We start from the raw sequence: 20,000 nt of genomic DNA, 5'->3' as shown, positions 1-20,000 counted from the left end.
GTCCCTGTCCCTGTCCAGGGAGACCCTCCAGCATGGTCCCTGTCCCTGTCCCTGTCCCTGTCCAGGGAGCCCCTCCAGCATGGTCCCTGTCCCTGTCCCTGTCCCTGTCCAGGGAGACCCTCCAGCATGGTCCCTGTCCCTGTCCCTGTCCCTGTCCAGGGAGACCCTCCAGCATGGTCCCTGTCCCTGTCCCTGTCCCTGTTCAGGGAGCCCCTCCAGCATGGTCCCTGTCCCTGTCCAGGTGTGGGGGAAGACAAGTGCCCACGCTCTCTGTCTACAGCTTACCTCCATGAACAATAACAGACTTTCTCCAAAACACATTCAATTACCAAGAAAAAATACGTATGTCAACGTGCATGTCTGTGTTCCAGGTGCATGTCGGTGTCCCGGTGTGTCATCTCAATAGGGATATCTAAACACGGAGTTGAGAAAACAACCCCCCATTATGATTCACGCTTGCTGTATTTTGACAGACGGCGTTGAGGGGAACAGATGAACCCCAGGACTCAGTGGAACTGGGAAGTGACCAAATCAAAAACAGGATGGAGTCTGCGTGTGGCCCGCTGGTCCCAGACCAGCTGCTAGACTGATAAACACACTATCTGCTCAACCGCTTTGTTTTATATTCAAAAGCATTTCAGTGAAAGACACTTAATACGCTTTCAATTGACTCTTCTCTTGGTAACAAAGTTGTCTTCCCTAATTCCCTAATAGCTGCTCTACTGTTTCAGTCGTGTCATTAATCTCTCATTAATTCTTCTATCTTTGCATTAATCTGCTGTGTTGAAATCCAAGCTTTGACCATCAAAGCACTTTTATGCCTGGCTGGCCTGGTTTGAAAACACTTTGATGTGGCTCTGAGCTTTTCCTCTTTAATTTGGAGGACGCTGATCAAACGGAACAGTGTATCAACATCTGCCAGTAAAGTACCTAAAACACTCCAAGCTCTTTGGCCACTGAAGGACATGATTGTTGGAACCATTAAAGGAAAGTGTCCCTTTGGTTGCTGTTACAATAGCCTCATAAGAGCTGCACCAGAACCATACCCAGATAGCAAGCGGATGTGTAATAATTCTGGGCCATATATGGGCCGGAACTAAGCCACAAGGGCCAGATCTGGCCTGTATATGGCCCTGATCCGCTTGCTATCTGGGTAGAAGGGGCAGTAGGATGAGATGTATTTGTATGTGTTTTTCTGGGAGCTGCCAACGGCCAGCATCCTGGCAACGCCACCACAGAGGTATGAGGGGGAAATACGTGATGAGATGATTATTTATACGACTGGAAAGTGAGCAGCAGGGTGGAAAGATACAGGGAAAACAAGCAGGTCAGAGGGACTGGCTCTCCCCTCGTCCCATAGAGGGGCTTCTGCATGGTAGGATAGCGTTACAAGTGACCCCATGTTGAGGTGTGTGTGTGTGTGTGTGTGTGTGTATTTGTCTGTGTCGAGGTATATTAACGGTTGTGTTTTATATGTTGATTCCTTTCACCGAAGGATGATGTATTAAAGGATGATGTATTAAACCTAAAATCTTGGAACCTAAAGGTGTTTTCCAGTCAGACAGATCAGACATCTGTGTGACCAGATGGATGAAGACTTTTTTAGATGAGGCTTTTCTCTTCTGTGTCTCTCCTCGTTTTAAGCTCCGCCTCCTTCCCCCTCTGGTCGCTGGCGGTTTGGTCAGAGTCCCGGCGGACGCAGATTCTGAGATAAGAATGTTTGGTTATCAAGGTCGCTACATTTCGGTTGAAGATAATGGGGGTCTTTGTAGTTATTTGGCAACCCTTCCTATAAGGAGTAGCCTACTGTATATACCTGTTCAACTAAAGGTTTTCTAACTTCCCTTATACACTGCCCGCACAGACAATAAGTTAAAATAATTATTGCGGTCCATATTATTTTTGCAAATTCATGCATGTTTATCTCAAAACCGATGTTGGAGTAAAGTGTAGCCAAGACAACTCAACCAGCCACACACAGACCCATCTACACGAGAGGTCAGGTCAGGTCAGGGTCAGTGAGGTTGACCGTGTTACCAGGCCGTGTTACCAGGTCAGGTCAGGGTCAGTGAGGTTGGCCGTGTTACCAGGTATGGTCAGGGTCAGTGAGGTTGACCGTGTTACCAGGTCAGGTCAGGGTCAGTGAGGTTGGCCGTGTTACCAGGTCAGGTCAGGGTCAGTGAGATTGGCCGTGTTACCAGGTCAGGTCAGGGTCAGTGAGGTTGACCGTGTTACCAGGTCAGGTCAGGGTCAGTGAGGTTGGCCGTGTTACCAGGTCAGGTCAGGGTCAGTGAGGTCGGCCGTGTTACCAGGTCAGGTTAGCGTTGATCTATCATGCTTCTACTCCAGACGGGCTCACTCCCACTGCAGCTAGTCCAGTTAATGAAGGTTTTTTAATCGTAATGAATAACGAATGTGCTTTTAATTTTTATTTTATTTAACCTTTATTTAACTAGGCAATGAAGAACACATTATCCTTAACTACGCACTTTGTCTTGGGAACTATATCTTTATAGTGTCTCTATCCAGATGAGTCTGTGAAAGAGCCCTGAGGAGGGTCAGCCCAGCTGGGCTGCAGACCGCCCACCGTCCACTCACTTCCTGAAAGCCCACCGCAAAGTTCATCAACAGTTAGCTGTTAATTTACCTCCTGCCTCTGCCTCCAGCCTGGGAAAAACAGGCTCTATCTCTCCCTCCCTCTCTCCCTCCTCTCTTCCTCTCTCCCTCTCCCTCTCTATCTCTCTCCCTCCCTCTCTCCCTCCCTCTCTCCCTCTCTATCTCTGAGGGTATTTATTTCCCTAGTCTGTGTTCCACAGTCAGCCTTGTTCCTGATTAAACAGTGGAATCCTAACAGCGTCCTGCTGCTCACCAGGGCTTGTTTGGTTTATAATTACTGCTCAGCAAATCTGTTTCTCACCGCGTGGGTTTGTGGAGAGTGGTCCATTAACACTCCTCACCAACGCACTTCAACATGGCTGCTGTTTCTGCCTGGCCTCATGACTGATCTCCATGTGCTCAGCTCTGCAGCTTCTGTTCCATAACAAACCGTCCGCTCCCTTTAGACGGCCCGGACATGTTTGAAGATCTACAAGTATTAAGCGTGGTGCAGTATATAAACATGGGCTCGGCTCCTATCTCCATGATTAAATCCAGTCTCAGCCCTCGAAATCCACATATGTTTCTAGGGGGTGAGGAGAGAGGGGTTGTTTCTAGGGGGTCAGGAGAGAGGGGTTGTTTCTAGGGGGTCAGGAGAGAGGGGTTGTTTCTAGGGGGTCAGGGGAGAGGGGTTGTTTCTAGGGGGTCAGGAGAGAGGGGTTGTTTCTAGGGGGTCAGGAGAGAGGGATTGTTTCTAGGGGGTCAGGAGAGAGGGGTTGTTTCTAGGGGGTCAGGGGGGAGGGGTTGTTTCTAGGGGGTCAGGAGAGAGAGGTTGTTTCTAGGGGGTCAGGGGGGAGGGGTTGTTTCTAGGGGGTCAGGAGAGAGGGGTTGTTTCTGGACATGGCTATAGTATGATCTCCAAGCGTGTAGAGTAGCTCAGAAAGGCTCATTGTACCTTAATCAACACTCTACAGCACATGAATACCCCCGTGAACAGCCTCAACACTCTACAGCACATGAATACCCCCGTGAACAGCCTCAACACTCTACAGCACATGAATACCCCCGTGAACAGCCTCAACACTCTACAGCACATGAATACCCCCGTGAACAGCCTCAACACTCTACAGCACATGAATACCCCCGTGAACAGCCTCAACACTCTACAGCACATGAATACCCCCGTGAACAGCCTCAACACTCTACAGCACATGAATACCCCCGTGAACAGCCTCAACATCAGGATCCTGCTCCTGTGGAGCGTTTTCAGGAGGACCACAGCGCGTCGACCACCTATTATAAACATGGCTCTGTTGGAGTTCTTGTTCTTTCCACACACTTGACGCCCGTGGAGCTGAGCTGCTAAGTGTACTTTGGCTGTCAAATGCAACCTTTGAGTTTTTTGCTTCCCTCCTGAGGTCGTGAGCCCTTTAGTGCGTTACAGTCACATACTGTACAGTGCCGTTCTCTACAGTAGACTGGTCTGTGGCTCCTCCCTTCCGGTAGCCAGGGCTGTGGCTCCTCCCTCCCGGTAGCCAGGACTGTGGCTCCTCCCTCCCGGTAGCCAGGACTGTGGCTCCTCCCTCCCGGTAGCCAGGACTGTGGCTCCTCCCTCCCGGTAGCCAGGGCTGTGGCAGAGATCCAGCGCCTGTTTGCTTCCACTGCAGTCCTGTTCTAATGCCAATGTGAACAAAGCTGTTGACTAATAATTTGATTAGAAACTTTGACAAAGTTGATCAAATCACAAATATTTAGTTTATTATTATCTAAAGAAAATAGAATATGTATAGATTGTATTTTGAAGTTATTGGTGGCAAAATTTTATACAGTGAAATGTAATAGAAATGTAATATCTCTCTCTTTCTAGTTCTGAGCTTAGTAGAAGGCCATATTTCCATCACATTAGACTGTAGACCTAGAGTAGACTCATCAAAACCCTCACCAGAGCCCTCCACTGTAAACATTATGATACGTTTGGTTAAAATGATAACTTCTCATATGCCTGAGCTGATCAATGCTGTCATCAGCGTTTCCGTTAGTAAAAAGAAGAGTCCCCAAACGCTGTTCCAAAACTGGGCCAAATACCTAATGAACTGCTTCCTGGCCTGAGCCTTGCCCTCGAAATCATCCAGTCAGCAACCCCAAGACCTGAGTCAGACCTGGCAACCCAGCCAAGCCAAGCTTTAATATAGTGATGAGAAGGAGAAGGGGTAACTGGCAGCCTAGGCTGTGAAATATTCTCATTAGAAACTGGTGTGAAACAACCTTTGCACATCACGCTTGTATGATTGGAGTATGGGACAAATACAATTGACTTTTACTTTGCTCTGTTCTCAGCTCTCTGTGGTCTCAGAGATCGTCTTCTGCGTTGACGCTCTGTTGTGGCTCATCTTCTGGGTAGTAGATCTGCTGTGGCTCATCTTCTGGGTAGTAGCTCTGTTGTGGCTCATCTTCTGGGTAGTAGCTCTATTGTGGCTCATCTTCTGGGTAGCTCTGTTGTGGCTCATCTTCTGGGTAGTAGCTCTGTTGTGGCTCATCTTCTGTGTAGTAGCTCTGTTGTGGCTCATCTTCTGCGTAGTAGCTCTGTTGTGGCTCATCTTCTGGGTAGTAGCTCTGCTGTGGCTCATCTTCTGGGTAGTAGCTCTGCTGTGGCTCATCTTCTGGGTAGTAGCTCTGTTGTGGCTCATCTTCTGGGTAGTAGCTCTGTTGTGGCTCATCTTCTGGGTAGTAGATCTGCTGTGGCTCATCTTCTGGGTAGTAGCTCTGTTGTGGCTCATCTTCTGGGTAGTAGCTCTGTTGTGGCTCATCTTCTGGGTAGTAGCTCTGTTGTGGTTGTTCTGAGCATGATTAGGTGAACAGTTTGAGGCGTGACTCTTTTGTTTTCTGACTGAGATGTTGAGCTGTAATGAAAGGAGGTGGGCTGCCAGGCCAGGCCAATGTGCTCAGGATGAACCAGGTACCTGTGGATTTAGGAAGCTGTATCCGATGTCTTATAAGATATTGAGAAAACAAAAAATCACACCCAAGTGGTGAAGTAAGCGGCGCAGTTTTATGAGCGATCTCTGCTGCCCTCTCTGGTGCCCTCTGCTGGTGTGCACCGGTATTGGTCTAAATCTCATGCTACGAACAGACACACGGACACACACACACACACGGATGGACGGACACATGTCACGTAAAGAAACGGCTGCAATGCTTTAAAAAAGAAATGAAGGTTGTTTGAAAAGTATTAAATAATGAAAAGGATTTGTTGAGTTAAGGGTCACAAACTACATTTACACCCACAGCTCATGACACAAACTGCCTATGTTGTTGTTCTCATTGTTGTTAAACTCTCTTATTCGAACTCGACTGCCAAATGGAAATTCTCAGTAACTAAAAAGTGAAATCCCCAAATATCCTCTGGCTTTGTTGCTGTCTTCTCTCTCCACGGGTCATATTTTCAGTGGCAACGAAGAGTTTTTAATTCAAAGAACATTTTCCTCTCAGTGTGACTCCTGACTTGTTTTAGATGGAGAAGGCTTTGGGCTTTTTTGGTCCAGGTTTTCATGGGATAATACACGATCCTCTCTGCTCTGCATGTAACAGTAGATGAAGGAGATGGGAGGGACCTCTCCGCCATGACTGTGTCCATTGTAGGACTTGTCTCAGTAATGGCGTAGTGTTTTGTATCAGGTTTGGCGATTTCTTCTTCTCTATGTTTATGATGGGAAGGTTTGTGGCTAAGGGACATGGTCGTGGGTAGCATGTCTTTGCTGGGGTTGGTTATGGTTAAGATTAAGGGACATGGTTGTGGGTAGCATGTCTTTGCTGGGGTTGGTTATGGTTAAGGTTAAGGGACGTGGTCGTGGGTAGCGTGGGTGGTTACTTCCATCAGAGAGCTGGACCTCTTTATTGGGCTTGAGAGACGGAGGAGACAGGTTAAAAAAAAGACATACCTACGTGTAGCTGTTAGAGAACCATGAAGGAAATAAATAAAAACACTCGTTGATAGAACGAAGTGTACCTCCGGTGGAATTTCAGCACCTCCTGATATGTTACCTTTCCTGGTGTCTGGCTACTGTTCTGTATCTATGATTAGAAGATGGTCTTCAATAAAAACACTGTCATATTCTGTCAGGTGATCTGGTCTTTCACAACTTCTTCCTGGATTTTCATTTGGAGGATTTACGCCCCAGTGGAAGTGAATCGCAGTTCAGGCCCTCAGTGGAAGTGAATCCCAGTTCAGGCCCTCAGTGCTGTTGGAGATGAAAGAGCTGCCAGAGTGAGCCCTCTGCCATCAGGTACTTGCTGTGTGGATTTATGGGCTAGCAGCTAACTGCTATCTCCTCTGTTAAAGCTTTCTCAGCCGGAAAGAGGCCAAGTTCTGAATCTGGCCAGCTTCAGAGCGGCCAGATTCAGCGGATTCAGCAGATTGTAGCTTTTGCTACAGGATGAAGTTACCTGGGCGATGTAGTCGTTAATCTCACTTACGTGGTCCCACAGCTTTCTAACCGCTGCTGCAGAGGACAACATGTTCTCAGTCAATCTCCAATAGAAATAAGGTTAGATAAGTAGGTAGAATAGATACATATCACTTCTATCATCAGCTGTCAGTTGATGTACTGTAGATGAGCTTGTACACTGAACACGGTGTGGAGGACCAGTTTGATATTCATCATTGCAATTTCAAAGCCACAATTTGGAGGTTTTGGCAAGGAATGCTTAATGTTTTGTTGACTCTTGTGGGGAATCACGACACAAGGACTCTTCCAAATCCCACACAGAGAGCGCTGGCATGGCGGAGCGGAGCAGCAGATGGAAGACAGACACACGCTCGAGATCCAGCTTCTCCCTCCATAGATCAAGGACTTGCGTGATTCAGTACTTCATCACATTTAATGCTACGAATTATTGTACCGTTGGGTGCTGGTTTATGCTGCAAAGAGAAACTTAGATTTGGTCTTTGTGGCTTCTCTAACACATGCCACTGCAGGCTACTTCCACTGAAGTTGTTCCTCCTTTCAATCTAAATATTTGACTGTACGTCAGCCCTCTCTGTACATTAGGAGGCACAGCCAAAAGAAACATGTTAAAGGTTAAAGGTTACATAACAGTGGGCTTCTTCCTACCTACAGTAGCAGAGTAATTGGCTCATCTGGTGACCTGGACTGGCAGGTATGAAGGATTTACTCTTGACTATGTTTGTTATTGCCTTTAATGAGAGTCATGAATCAAGCTCTCTCTCTCTCTCTCTCTCTCTCTCTCTCTCTCCCTCTCTCTCTATCTCTCTCCCTCTCTCTCTCTCTCTCTCTCTCTCTCTCCCTCTCTCTCTCTCTCTCCCTCTCTCTCTCTCTCTCTCTCTGTCCCTCTCTCTCTCTCCCTCTCTCTCCCTCTCTCTCTCTCTGGATGTCTTTGTTCACTGTAGGCCAAGTTGCAGCATTGGATTTGAAAGCAGTCAAAACATGAAACATGTCTAAATATGATATATTAGTTGCACTACTTTTTGATAATAGTCCAAAGAACGTAAAAACAAGCCAGAAGTGGGACGTATGTGAACTTCCTTCTTTATACTGAACATTGCTTGGCTGAGACCGGCCATGTTGGGCCATGCTGGGTCATACTTGCTGAATTACTGTAACAGTTACTGTAACAATACTGTAATGTTATAACACATGTTGTAATTATTGTAGCGCTCATGACACCTGCACCAGAGACTAAGGTTGAAAATTTGCCAATCTGGCTAAACTGGCATATTTACAGAAATGTTCCTTAATATGCACTGTCTCTGTATTTTAAACCACTAAACTAAACTAAACTAAACTAAACTGTTACACAATTAGGGGTCATTGTTGAGTTGAAGTGGAGGGCTTCGTTAGATGGTGCTTCTGAAAAGTGTGACCCAACCAGCTTTTTTTTAAAGACTTCTCACATGAGTCACCAAGTAAACAAAACAAAATCAGTCAAACTTTGAAAGGATATGAGCAGTGGGCCTCAAAACCTATTTATAGACCAAAAGGACATGTCAACAGTCTCTTCTGAGGAGGTTGAGATCTTTTATCTCAGAATGAGTTTGTACCTGATACTGGCCTTATTTCAGAGATATGGCCCTGCTTTCAACACAGGGTAGTTTGACTCTCAGTGGGAGTTTGTTCAAGAGCTTCAGGCCATCAAGTCACAACAATCAAACCATTCTATAGCAGCAGCTTCCTGACTGACTAGAGTGGATTGGACCAGGCTCCCTCCCCAAACTTTAGGAACTGTCTCTGCAAAGCCAACCCAGATGGTATCGCTCTGCTCTTCAGAGTACATTGCTCAGACACCCCACAGGAATATGTTTGGATAGCTAAACTACAGTAGGATCTCTGCTGTGATGAATATACAGTCCTCCGCTTAATCCAGGGAAAATCTTCTTCACTGGAAAATCTGAAAAAAAGGACATCTTCGGGACATTCTGATAAAGAAGGGGCCTTTTTATGACTTTGGAACTGACATTGCATTCAGACAATGAGCCCCTACGGATGGATGGTCCTCACAGGGGGATGCAGACCACGCTTTTTAAAACATCCCATCAGTCATCTCTCCATCTACCCTGCTCTGGATCCCTCTCTCCACCTCCTTCTGTCTCTCTTCCTCTCTCAACTGACTTTCCTCTGCTCTCTCTCTCCCCCCTCTCTCTCCCCCCCCCTCTCTCTTTCGCTCTCTCTCTCATCATCAGGCAACAGCCTCTCTTTCTCTCTCTCTTTATCTCTCTCTCTTTCTCTCTCTCCTCTCTCTCTCTCTCTCTCATCAGTCAATCCCCTCTCTTTCTCTCTCTCTCTCTTTCTCTCTCTCTCTCTCCTCTCCTCTCTCTCTCTATGTCTCTCCACTCACCTGTGGAAGCTTCACTCTCTAAAAAAGCATTAAGCTTGAAGGGTGGACATGTGGAGGCAAGCTGCCAAAGACAGCCAGCAGTTTTAACAGAGAGCTACCATTTCTCTGACACTTTGGTCAGCTGCTCAAACACAGATGGGGAGCTTCTAAGACAACCATGTCGTTTACACCAGAGCCTCATGCCACAAAGCTCATCCCAGGGTGGACCCACCAGCCATGTGCTGCTGCAGCCATGATCCACTCAAACCAGCTAGGCCCATGCAGTACACTGTGGATGGGAGGTCTAGAGTGGATGGTCGGAGAGAACAAGCTTTGCTGTGTGTATTGGCTCCCATCAGGACTTTTGGGTTCTTTTTACCTGATTCTAAGCCTGCTACCTTTGCTGAGCCCATTGATGCCTCTTTCACTCTGGTGAGGATTTGTGTGCATGGTTGAGGTCTCCTTAAATAAGCCGCCTTCCAATATCATATTGTGACACTTTCGTGTACATTCCTTTACCCCTAGTCTGGCTCAACGAACTGAGGTTTTTCAGAAAAGCCTCTCATTGATACCGCTCAATTCCAGTGGCGCCAATCAGATCCAATTCCCCTGGCCAATCAGATTCAATTCCACTGGCCAATCAGATCTAATTCCCCTGGCCAATCAGATCCAATTCCCCTGGCCAATCAGATCTAATTCCCCTGGCCAATCAGATCCAATTCCCCGACACTATTTTGCAAGGGCATTGTTGAAAAAAAAAACAAGACAATTGTGATTGGTTTAAATAAATAGTGTGTTTTTCCCCCTAGATCTCAGAATGATAATCAGGTGTAGGCAGACAGGAACAGTGCGCAGAGAAGTGTGGAGAAAGATCTGGCTATGCGAGTACTTTATCCCTAACTGAAGCCATTTTTTGTGTTATGTTCGTCTGCTGGACCCAAACCCTTAAAAATGTGCAGTTTATAACTCTGAATGGGCCATGTTTATTCATTTATAATACATTATATATGCATTTTTTTTGCTATTCTTGAAGCACAACGTTAGACCTGTTCTCCTTGTTATTTTTCATCAAGGAAAGAGTTCCCCCAACTCTGCGTGAAGCTCTGAGATCCAGGTGAAAGTGACTCGAGAGGCTGAAATTGAAAAATCAAGGAAAATACTGTGAATACTCCCCCTCACAAAGAAGATACTGTTCTCTCTCTGACACTGGCAAAATGGTGCCCCATATCTAGATGAGAGATAGGAGTTTAAAGCCGGAGGCTCGTTGGCTGGCTCCAGTGACCTCGTACATTCAGTTATTTGGCCCTTGGCCCTCCTTGGCTGTGGTTATGTCCAGCCAGAAAAGAGGAAACTTATCAGTGACCCCTCTCTCTTAATGTTTACTTATGTGAAATGGGATTTGGGCCAGGAAAGAGCGCAGCGCCCCCTATGGGTCATTTAAAGGACTACTCCAGAGAACATGCTCAGAGTGAGTTACAGTGAACTGAGGAGCATTGTTGACGTCATCACTTTGATGTATGCTAAGCTTTCCTCTTGAAAATATTGTTTTAAGGCTAGTCCTGCCACCACCCAACTAAGTGCTGTCTCTGTTGCATGGATTGATGATGTCCTTTAACACTGAAACACAGCAGTGACTCAAATGTCATGTTTACCGTCCAGTCTCGTGCAGTCTCGTCCAGTCTTGTCCAGTCTTGTCCAGTCTCGTCCGGTCTCGTCCAGTCTTGTCCAGTCTTCTCTGGTCTCGTCCGGTCTCGTCCAGTCTCGTCCAGTCTCGTCCGAGCAGCCTAATGAACTGGACTGTCATTCCCATATCAGTGAGCCGTGCAGGACGCCTCAGACAGAACCCTGATGAAGGACGAGTTATTTAAAGGCCCTCTCTGGGCCCCATAGCTCCCCAGGACAGTTCTCTGAGACCACCAGCCCAGCCGACCGGGGCTGCATGTCCCACAGAGAAGAAGCCCACCTTGTTCCCCATGAATGTTGGATGGGACACAAGAATGCACTCCACTAAGCCCCCTCCAACCGGCCTCACTCTACCTGACTGACAGGCTCCCCTAGTGTGTGTGCGTGTTTGTGTGTGTGTGTGTGTGTGTGTGTGTGTGTGTGTGTGTGTGTGTGTGTGTGTGTGTGTGTGTGTGTGTACAGTAGAAGTGTATAGGCAGCTACCTGACTCTCTCAAGCCCGTGACTCTGACACCAGACGGGGTCACTGTTGGGCAGCGGAGCCTTCACCAAAATGTTCAATATAGCAATGACTATGGGATCAGATCAGGTCTGGCAAAACCAGGGAGTGAACCAGGGAGCGAACCAGAGAGCGAACCAGGGAGCGAACCAGGGAGCGAACCAGGGAGCGAACCAGGGAGCGAACCAGGGAGTGAACCCCGGTCCCCAGCGGGCAGCTGCACCAGAACTTGACGCTTAGACCACTACACCACTGCAGACCCCAATCGCAGACCATTCTTATGTTGATGTACAGTACTATCAGAATCAATGACTGTCTTCCCTAACCTTGGATCCAGGCCGGTCCACTTCCTGGTCCAGACAGGCACACAGTCACGGTTGCCGTGGAAACGCTCCTGTGGACTCTCGCTGGAACTCTCATGGTGTTCCGTATGGATTTCCCAATAATGGCGTTTCACCTCCTCTGGGAAAGAAAGAGGTCTGTTCCAGTAAAAACTGATCAAAACACAAACATGCCTAGAAGCTTCTCTCTGACTGAGACACAGATGTGATCAGCTGAGATCACGAGGGGAAGACTGAGCAGAGATGGAACTCCCAGAGCATATCTCTAACACACACACACACACACACACACACACACACACATACACACATAAATACACACACACACACTCACACGCACACACTCACACACTCACACACACACACACACTCACACGCACACACTCACACACTCACACACACACACACACACACACACACACACACACACACACACACACACACACAGTACACACATCTCCTTGGTGCAGTATTGTCCTCAGGGGTCATTTACGGCCAAATATGAATCTCTTTGAATGATCCTTTCAGCTGTTTCGACTGATCCTGGAAGATCTGCTCATGCGACAGATCAGTGAGATGAGTGAGAGTCTCTGACCCAGATACACACAGCAGTGAAAACCGATTCTGACCACACTTCAGTAACACAGTATCTTGTTTATTACTGTAATTTCAATCATTTCCGAATGCGTCATAAACATGTACAGATCATGAAAAAATGGGCCCCTGGGCCTGGATGTGTAGAGGGGCCCCCTTCCCAACCACCCCCCACCCCCTCCCCCTACAGCCTCCGCCACAACACTGTTGTTCTCCGTTTGTTTTCTTTTTTTTTAATAATATATTTTTATTGAATGACAGGTATTTGAAAGTCAATGTACTTTCAGGGTCCACATTTTTCCCCTTTTTACATTGAAAACAATCATCAAATGATTTATTCTTCATCACATGTCATAAAAGAAAAAAGAAAGTTCATAATGGTGTTGGAAGAAACTCAAGACGTTCTCCGTTCTGATAGAGCTGATAAAATGACTGATAACAGAAAGAGAGCCTTGTCCAAATAAGAACCCAGAGTCCTGAGGAACTATTTTGGGCTGTGGTCCAACATGTTGAAGCCTATTTTTCACACCCCTGCAAGAGTCTGGCTCTTTTCATACCATCTGTACTTAAATGGCTGTAAAAAGCACTCCTCTTTCTGTATTAATCATCTGGACTGGCTGAATGACCCACTGCTATTATTTGCTTACAAATACTATAATAAAACAAACAAAATACTTTGCTTAAAACTTACTTTGTTCATGAGTTTACAGTGGAAAATGTCCTCCCTCTTTATGAGACCGGCCGAAGCCAAGTGTCTGAAGTCAGAGGATACGGCCTCTGAGGTAACAGACCTCTAGACTCCTCGCCACTCAGGACTGAATCCCAAACAACGACCCTAGTGCCACCCAGGACTGAATCCCAAACAACGACCCTAGTGCCACCCAGGACTGAATCCCAAACAACGACCCTAGTGCCACCCAGGACTGAATCCCAAACAACGACCCTAGTGCCACCCAGGACTGAATCCCAAAACAACAACCCTATCACTAGCGCCGATCGGAGAGGAGAGGCGAGGATTAAGCAGCACGCTTTGAGAGAATACACCACCTGCTCATCCTCGGCCCTTAGAAGGCCTGTTTGTCTGCAGACACCCTCGCTGTGAAGGAAGAGTATGATACCAGCTTCTCTCATATAGGGATTTATCAAGGTGAGTGTGTATCAAGGTACAGTTTGTTCAAAACATCCTCACTTTTAAGGAGGGAGGGGCTGATTTCTGACAGTGGGTGAAGTGAAGCTTGTAATTTGATCTGTGTTCTTTTGAATAGTTCCTCTGAATATGGTAACATGCAGGTTCATACAGCTTGTGAAACAGCGACTCTAGGCCTTCTCAACCATGTGTAGTATAGATTTAACCAAGTGGTCGATTACAGACATTCCTTGGCTCATTGATTGAAACACTAATAGATCTGTTCTAACTCTCTTATTTCTTTGTGAACATGACCCTCATAACCATCGGTGGTATGATTAGAATTCCTCCGTCTGGAACTTGGTCTCTTATTGACACTACACTTCGGTCAACTGTCCTTAAATTCAAACCATTGCACAAGCCTTGTTTGAGGACTGCTGGGAACTCTGTATCATACCAACACACACTCCTGTATTGGCGTTAGAATGTATTTGCGTTAGCATGTATACTATGGTCTTATTTGCGTTAGCATGTGTACTATGGTCTAAGGCCCTATGAACATGCCCCATTCATCCCTAGCTAAGTGCTGTAAGCCTTTGATCAAGGTGAGTGCGTTAGCGTTAGCTGGCTAATGCTTGTATTGACTTACCTCTAAGCCGGCGTTAACAGACAGGCTTTGTGCTAGGTGAGGGCCATCGCTCACCTGCCTGCGTGGCCCCTCAGCTGAACACACAGGGCCTGGTTTACCCAGGAAGACCAGCGCTTCCTGCTTCTCAACCCAGGCGCGTCTGACATCACTCCTAGCCTGTCACTCAAGTGCTGCTGATCTCACTTGTTTTTGTTCGATGGTCGATTCAAAGGGAACACAAAACGAATCTGCTTTGGTGGGCAAATGAAGGCTAGCATTATCAGATTGTTCCATAGCTCTCTGTGGATATGTGTTAACATGTGGGTTGACCATAAAGCCACAGAGGTTACAGCCTCCAACATATTATCTTTTGAGAAACTCTAAGTAAGTGCTAGTCTTTGTAAGATTTTGACAGCTGGCTGTTTGAAGCTTAGGTCACTTGTGGAGTTTTACTCGTGTGTGTGTGTGTGTGTGTGTGTGTGTGTGTGTGTGTGTCCGCGTGTGTGTGTGTGTGTGTGTGTGTGTGCGTGTGTGTGTGTGTGTGTGTGTGTGTGTGTGTGACAGGTCATTAGAGGCTGAAGGAGGGTGCTCATAGGGGCTCTAGGTGACGCAGCCTGGCTGCTCCTCTCAGACTCGTCCTGAGGGTCTGTCTCTCACCACTGGCTTATTACCTTACTCTCTCTGGGGTACGCCCTGGGCAGGATGTCCATGCTCTCACAGGTCTGTCACACACACACACACACACACACACACGATGAACTCAGTGAACCCGATCTGTATACATGCTCCATTGTGTCAAAAACGGTCTTGCTATCTAGCAGGATCCTGAGTAGCTGCATGTTGTGAAGTGTGTGAGCTGAGCTAGAGGAAAGCTTCCAGATAACAGATAGTTTTACATTAACTGGCCACAAGACAGTCGAGGGGACAAATGTCTTCTTAACGTCCTCAGTGACCTGGAGCTACAGTAGCAAATGGATCTAATTTTCTGTCCACAGAGAGGGTATGAAGGGCTTTAGGGGACAGGACAGAAGCTACATTGTCAGGTCAAATACCGGTGAGCCAACATCTGGATGCTTTTGATCCTGTTCTCAACTGCTTTTTAGTTTCTCTGTGGATTCAAATCTTAGGAAAGATGACCTGCGGCTCTGGCTCATCGCTATCAGTGCGTGGGCTCAGAGGAGACTTCTTAGCTCACTAAGATTTTGTCAGTTGGTTAAAGTGTGGTATTGCGCATGCAGAGTGCTCTCTGTTGATGTTACATATTAAACCTCTTTGGGGTCCGAATGTCTCTAGTCTGACCTGCTTTATGGATTGTTAAGAGAGAAACCGGCCTGTGGTTTCAGTTGGCCAAGTCCAAAGACAACTGTGGAGTACTGTAATACTACGCTCAGCAGACTAGCAGTTTGGGTTTGCTGGAGGCTTTAGGTCAATTAGCCGGCGAATCACCATAACAAAGCAGCTTCCCTGTTCAGATCCTCAACCATCATCTGGATCGCGTGTGTTACAGATCTGCTGTTCACTCAGTCTGCTCTCACACTCAAACGGTCACACGATTAATCTTGATATTTAACCGAGGGTGTAACGCCCTGGGACCGCCCTGGGACCACTTCCCTGGACCTGTCTATAACGCTGGTTAAACGTACAACACATCTTGTTCTGGCATCTAATTCAGTTCATTTCGATGGTATTATCCATTAGTTGAGTCGAGTTGAATAACCTAAATGAGGCCAGTTTGCTGTTGTGTGTGTTTTATATTAGGGGTTGGGTTACAGATTGTCGGTGTGTGTGTGTGTGTGTGTGTGTGTGTGTGTGTGTACAGATGGCAACAATCTCCACACTGCCAAAACAACAGTGCGCAGTGGGACACTGAGGCCCAAGGCGCTTCACACACACCCCTCAGAACACACTGACTCACTGAAGAGAGATGGTAGCCTGGAGACCTACTGAGTCACTCAGGGAACAACGCCATGTCCGCTTAAACACAAAACATGCCTGCAGACAGGCAAACAGCCACATTGATGCAAGCATACAAACACACATACAGTACTCACGCAAGCGCACACACACACACACACACACACACACACCAATGATCAGTGTGAGGAAGACGACCCATATGTAAGTGTGCTCGTCACACACACACACACACACACACACATCGATGATCAGTGTGAGGAAGATGACCCATATGTAAGTGTGCTCGTCACATACACACACACACACACACACACACACCAATAATTAGTGTGAGGAAGACTAACCCATATATGTGCTCGTCACATACCCACACACAAACACACACACACACACATTATACACAAATTGCATGCACATACACTAACAAACACACTCATGTTCCCGGAGGCGATGGCATGCACTCTCATAGTTAATAAGCAGCTGGAGCAGCAGAAGTCTGAACCAATCTTCCATTATATACGAGGAGCAGAGCCCCCCGGACACCCACAGGCGTGCACATCTGCGGAAATTAAGTGTTGATTCAGTTGTCATTCCAGTGGTCTTCACCCTGACCTTTCCACCGGCCCAAGCTGTGACAGCAAAGTAACTTAAATCCAGGAACGCTGGAGAACCTTGAAGTTATTAAAGTACTGACTTCAAATCTGCCTGCTTCAACACTGCTGCTCTGAGAGTCCAGTCCAGCTGGTCCTGGACCAATCAGGGCCCTGAGCTCCTACGCCTGCCAGTGATGATGTCATACATCCTGGTCCTCATACTTGCTATGCTGTACGCCCCAGTTGCATCATGGGAGCCTGTGTCTGACAGAGCCTGTCTCTCTGCAGGTCTCTCCAGCTGTTCGCCCCCCGGCCCAGGACAGCAACATCTGCTGTGATGTCACTGGATGAATGAGGAGCTTAATTGGACATCTCATAGGCAATGGTGACAGGAGGAGGAGTGTGTCCTTATAGTGACACCAGGGAAATGACTACAGTCTTAGGATTGTAACTCCCATGACCATACTATACATTCACAGAGAATAGGCTGCCTCGCTCCGGCAGGAAGTTCACTGCAGAAACGGGATCACTGGCAAAATATGGTGGAAAGCAGTTTGAGGGACGATGGTGACGCACAGTACTGCTGACATGCCCATCCACCTACAGGAGAAGCAGTGCTAGCGGTCCGGGCTAGCCTAGCCTAGCCTAGCCTACTGTAGCTATGCCAGACCAGCCAGTGGGTCGCACATCTACCTTTCTATTACGTCTCCAGGGGGAGCGGAGCTAGCAGAGCTAGCGGAGCTAGCGGCCGGTGCTAGTCTAACTGTGCACAAGCCCATCTTCCAGGAGCAGCCAGTGAGCAGCGCGTGTGTTAGTCTTTGTTAATCCCTTCCAGATGAGCAGGTCCGATCCCGGTACGGCGGCTCGCACAAAACTCACGATTGTTCCGTGGGTCTGCCCCCTTAATGAAGACCATGTGTGAATAGCGAGTGTGAATGGTGGTGCGTGCATACGTGTGTGTGTGGGGGGGGCGTGTGTATATAGGTGCCTGTGTGTGTGACGTTCACTGTCAACGTGTTCTTCTTGTCATGTGACATCGTTCCTGTGTCTCCCTCCCTCTCTCTCTCTCTCTCTCTCTCCCTCTCTCTGTCTCTCTTCTTCTCTCTCTGTCTCTCTCTCTCTCTCTCTCTCTCCCTCTCTCTCTGTCTCTCTCTCTCTCTCCCTCTCTCTCTCTGTCTCTCTTCCTCTCTCTCTGTCTCTCTCTCGTTCTCTTCCTCTCTCTCTCCCTCTCTCTCTCTCTGTCTCTCTCTCTCTCTCTCTCTCTCTTCCTCTCTCTCTCCCTCTCTCTCTCTCTCTCTCTCTCCCTCTCTCTGTCTCTCTTCCTCTCTCTCTGTCTCTCTCTCTCTATCTCTCTCTCTCCCTCTCTCTCTGTCTCTCTCTCTCCCTCTCTCTCTCTGTCTCTCTTCCTCTCTCTCTGTCTCTCTCTCGCTCTCTTCCTCTCTCTCTCCCTCTCTCTCTCTCTGTCTCTCTCTCTCTCTCTCTCTCTCTTCCTCTCTCTCTCTCCATCTCCCTCTCTGCCCTCTCTCTCTCTCTCTCTCTCTCTCTCCCTCTCTCTCTCTCAGAGCGGGGTTCCCAGGGGCAGTTGGACCTGACTGAGCTCATCGGCGTGCCCCTCCCCCCCTCCGTCTCGTTCGTCAGCGGGTTCGAGGGTTACCCCGCCTACAGCTTCGGCCCAGACGCCAACGTGGGCCGGCTCACCCGCTCCTTCATCCCGGACCCGTTCTACCACGACTTTGCCGTGACGGTGACCGCCAAGCCCACCACGCGCCGAGGCGGCGTGCTGTTCGCCGTGACCGACGCCTACCAGCGGGTGGTGCACCTGGGCGTGGCCCTGTCAGCGGTGGAGGACGCGTCTCAGAGGGTGGTGCTCTACTACACGGACCCAGGGGAGGGGCACACCCGTGAGGCCGCCTCCTTCAAGCTGGGCGACCTGACGGGCCGCTGGGCGCGCTTCACGCTGACAGTCCAGGGGCCGGAGGTGCGTCTCTACATGGACTGCGAGGAGTACCACCGCGTGGCGTTCCAGCGGAGCGCCCGGCCACTGACCTTTGAACCCAGCTCGGGCATCTTCGTGGGCAACGCCGGGGGCACCGGGCTGGAGAGGTTTGTGGTGAGTGGCCAGACGGGGGCGGGGTCGATGGTGGGGGAGGGGCGGGGCTGTGGGGGGGAGGGGGGGCGGGGTCAGTGGAGTGATTTGGAGAATGGTCGAGGTTGGGCTGGGCTGTGTGGGGGCTGTATGTGTACTTCTGATTCCTAGACTATTTCCCTGGACGTTTTAATAATTGAGTTTATTGTGCTCCAAACCAAACAATCCAGAGAATCCAACAGACTGTTTTGAAGTGGTAACAGATTGAAACTGATCCTCTTCGTCATGGTTACCACAGAGCGGACCTGGCCGTTCTCTATTGTGACATCAGTTTGAATTGGCAGGGAAAGAAAGAGAGAGAGAGAGAGGGAGAGAGAGGGAGAGGGAGAGAGAGAGAGAAAGAGAGGGGAGGAATACAAGTAATCGTCTATACAGCAGTTGGTCATCATATTTATGATATTTTGGTTGATCCTATAAATGCTTATGAGGTGATATCACTCATGTTTACTAACTAATAATGAATGTCAACAACTAGCTTATTTTTCCATGATCTGTTTTCATCCTTATGAAAATAATACAACAAGTGACCCATGAGACGTCCCCCATTCACCCTACCAATAGAGAGCAGGATGGGATACTAATGGACCAATAGAGATCAGGATGGGATACTAATGGACCAATAGAGAGCGGGATGGGATACTAATGGACCAATAGAGAGCGGGATGGGATACTAATGAACCAATAGAGAGCAGGATAGGATACTAATGAACCAATAGAGAGCAGGATGGGATACTAATGAACCAATAGAGAGCAGGATGGGATACTAATGAACCAATAGAGAGCAGGATGGGATACTAATGAACCAATAGAGAGCAGGATGGGATACTAATGAACCAATAGAGAGCAGGATGGGATACTAATGAACCAATAGAGAGCAGGATGGGATACTAATGAACCAATAGAGAGCAGGATGGGATACTAATGAACCAATAGAGAGCAGGATAGGATACTAATGAACCAATAGAGAGCAGGATAGGATACTAATGAACCAATAGAGAGCAGGATGGGATACTAATGAACTACTGGACAAGATAATTTCCTGCTTCAT

General features: G+C 47.9%; 1 protein-coding gene across 1 annotated transcript in view; it reads left to right on the top strand.

The window, feature by feature from the left end:
- Positions 1-20,000, top strand: part of LOC311322469 (uncharacterized protein) — a gene marked incomplete at both ends in the record, with an annotated part of 54,755 nt that overhangs the window by 6,589 nt on the left and 28,166 nt on the right. Inside the window, one exon of the mRNA XM_084454533.1 lies at positions 18,369-18,916. Within this exon, the coding sequence (XP_084310659.1) occupies positions 18,369-18,916 (548 nt within the window). The remainder of the gene's footprint in view (positions 1-18,368; positions 18,917-20,000) is intronic.

This window comes from Borostomias antarcticus (assembly GCF_949987555.1).
Source record: "Borostomias antarcticus genome assembly, chromosome: 2".
NCBI lineage: Eukaryota > Metazoa > Chordata > Actinopteri > Stomiiformes > Stomiidae > Borostomias > Borostomias antarcticus.
Note: the sequence above shows the minus strand (reverse complement) of the source record. Positions and strands in the feature narration are given on the sequence as shown.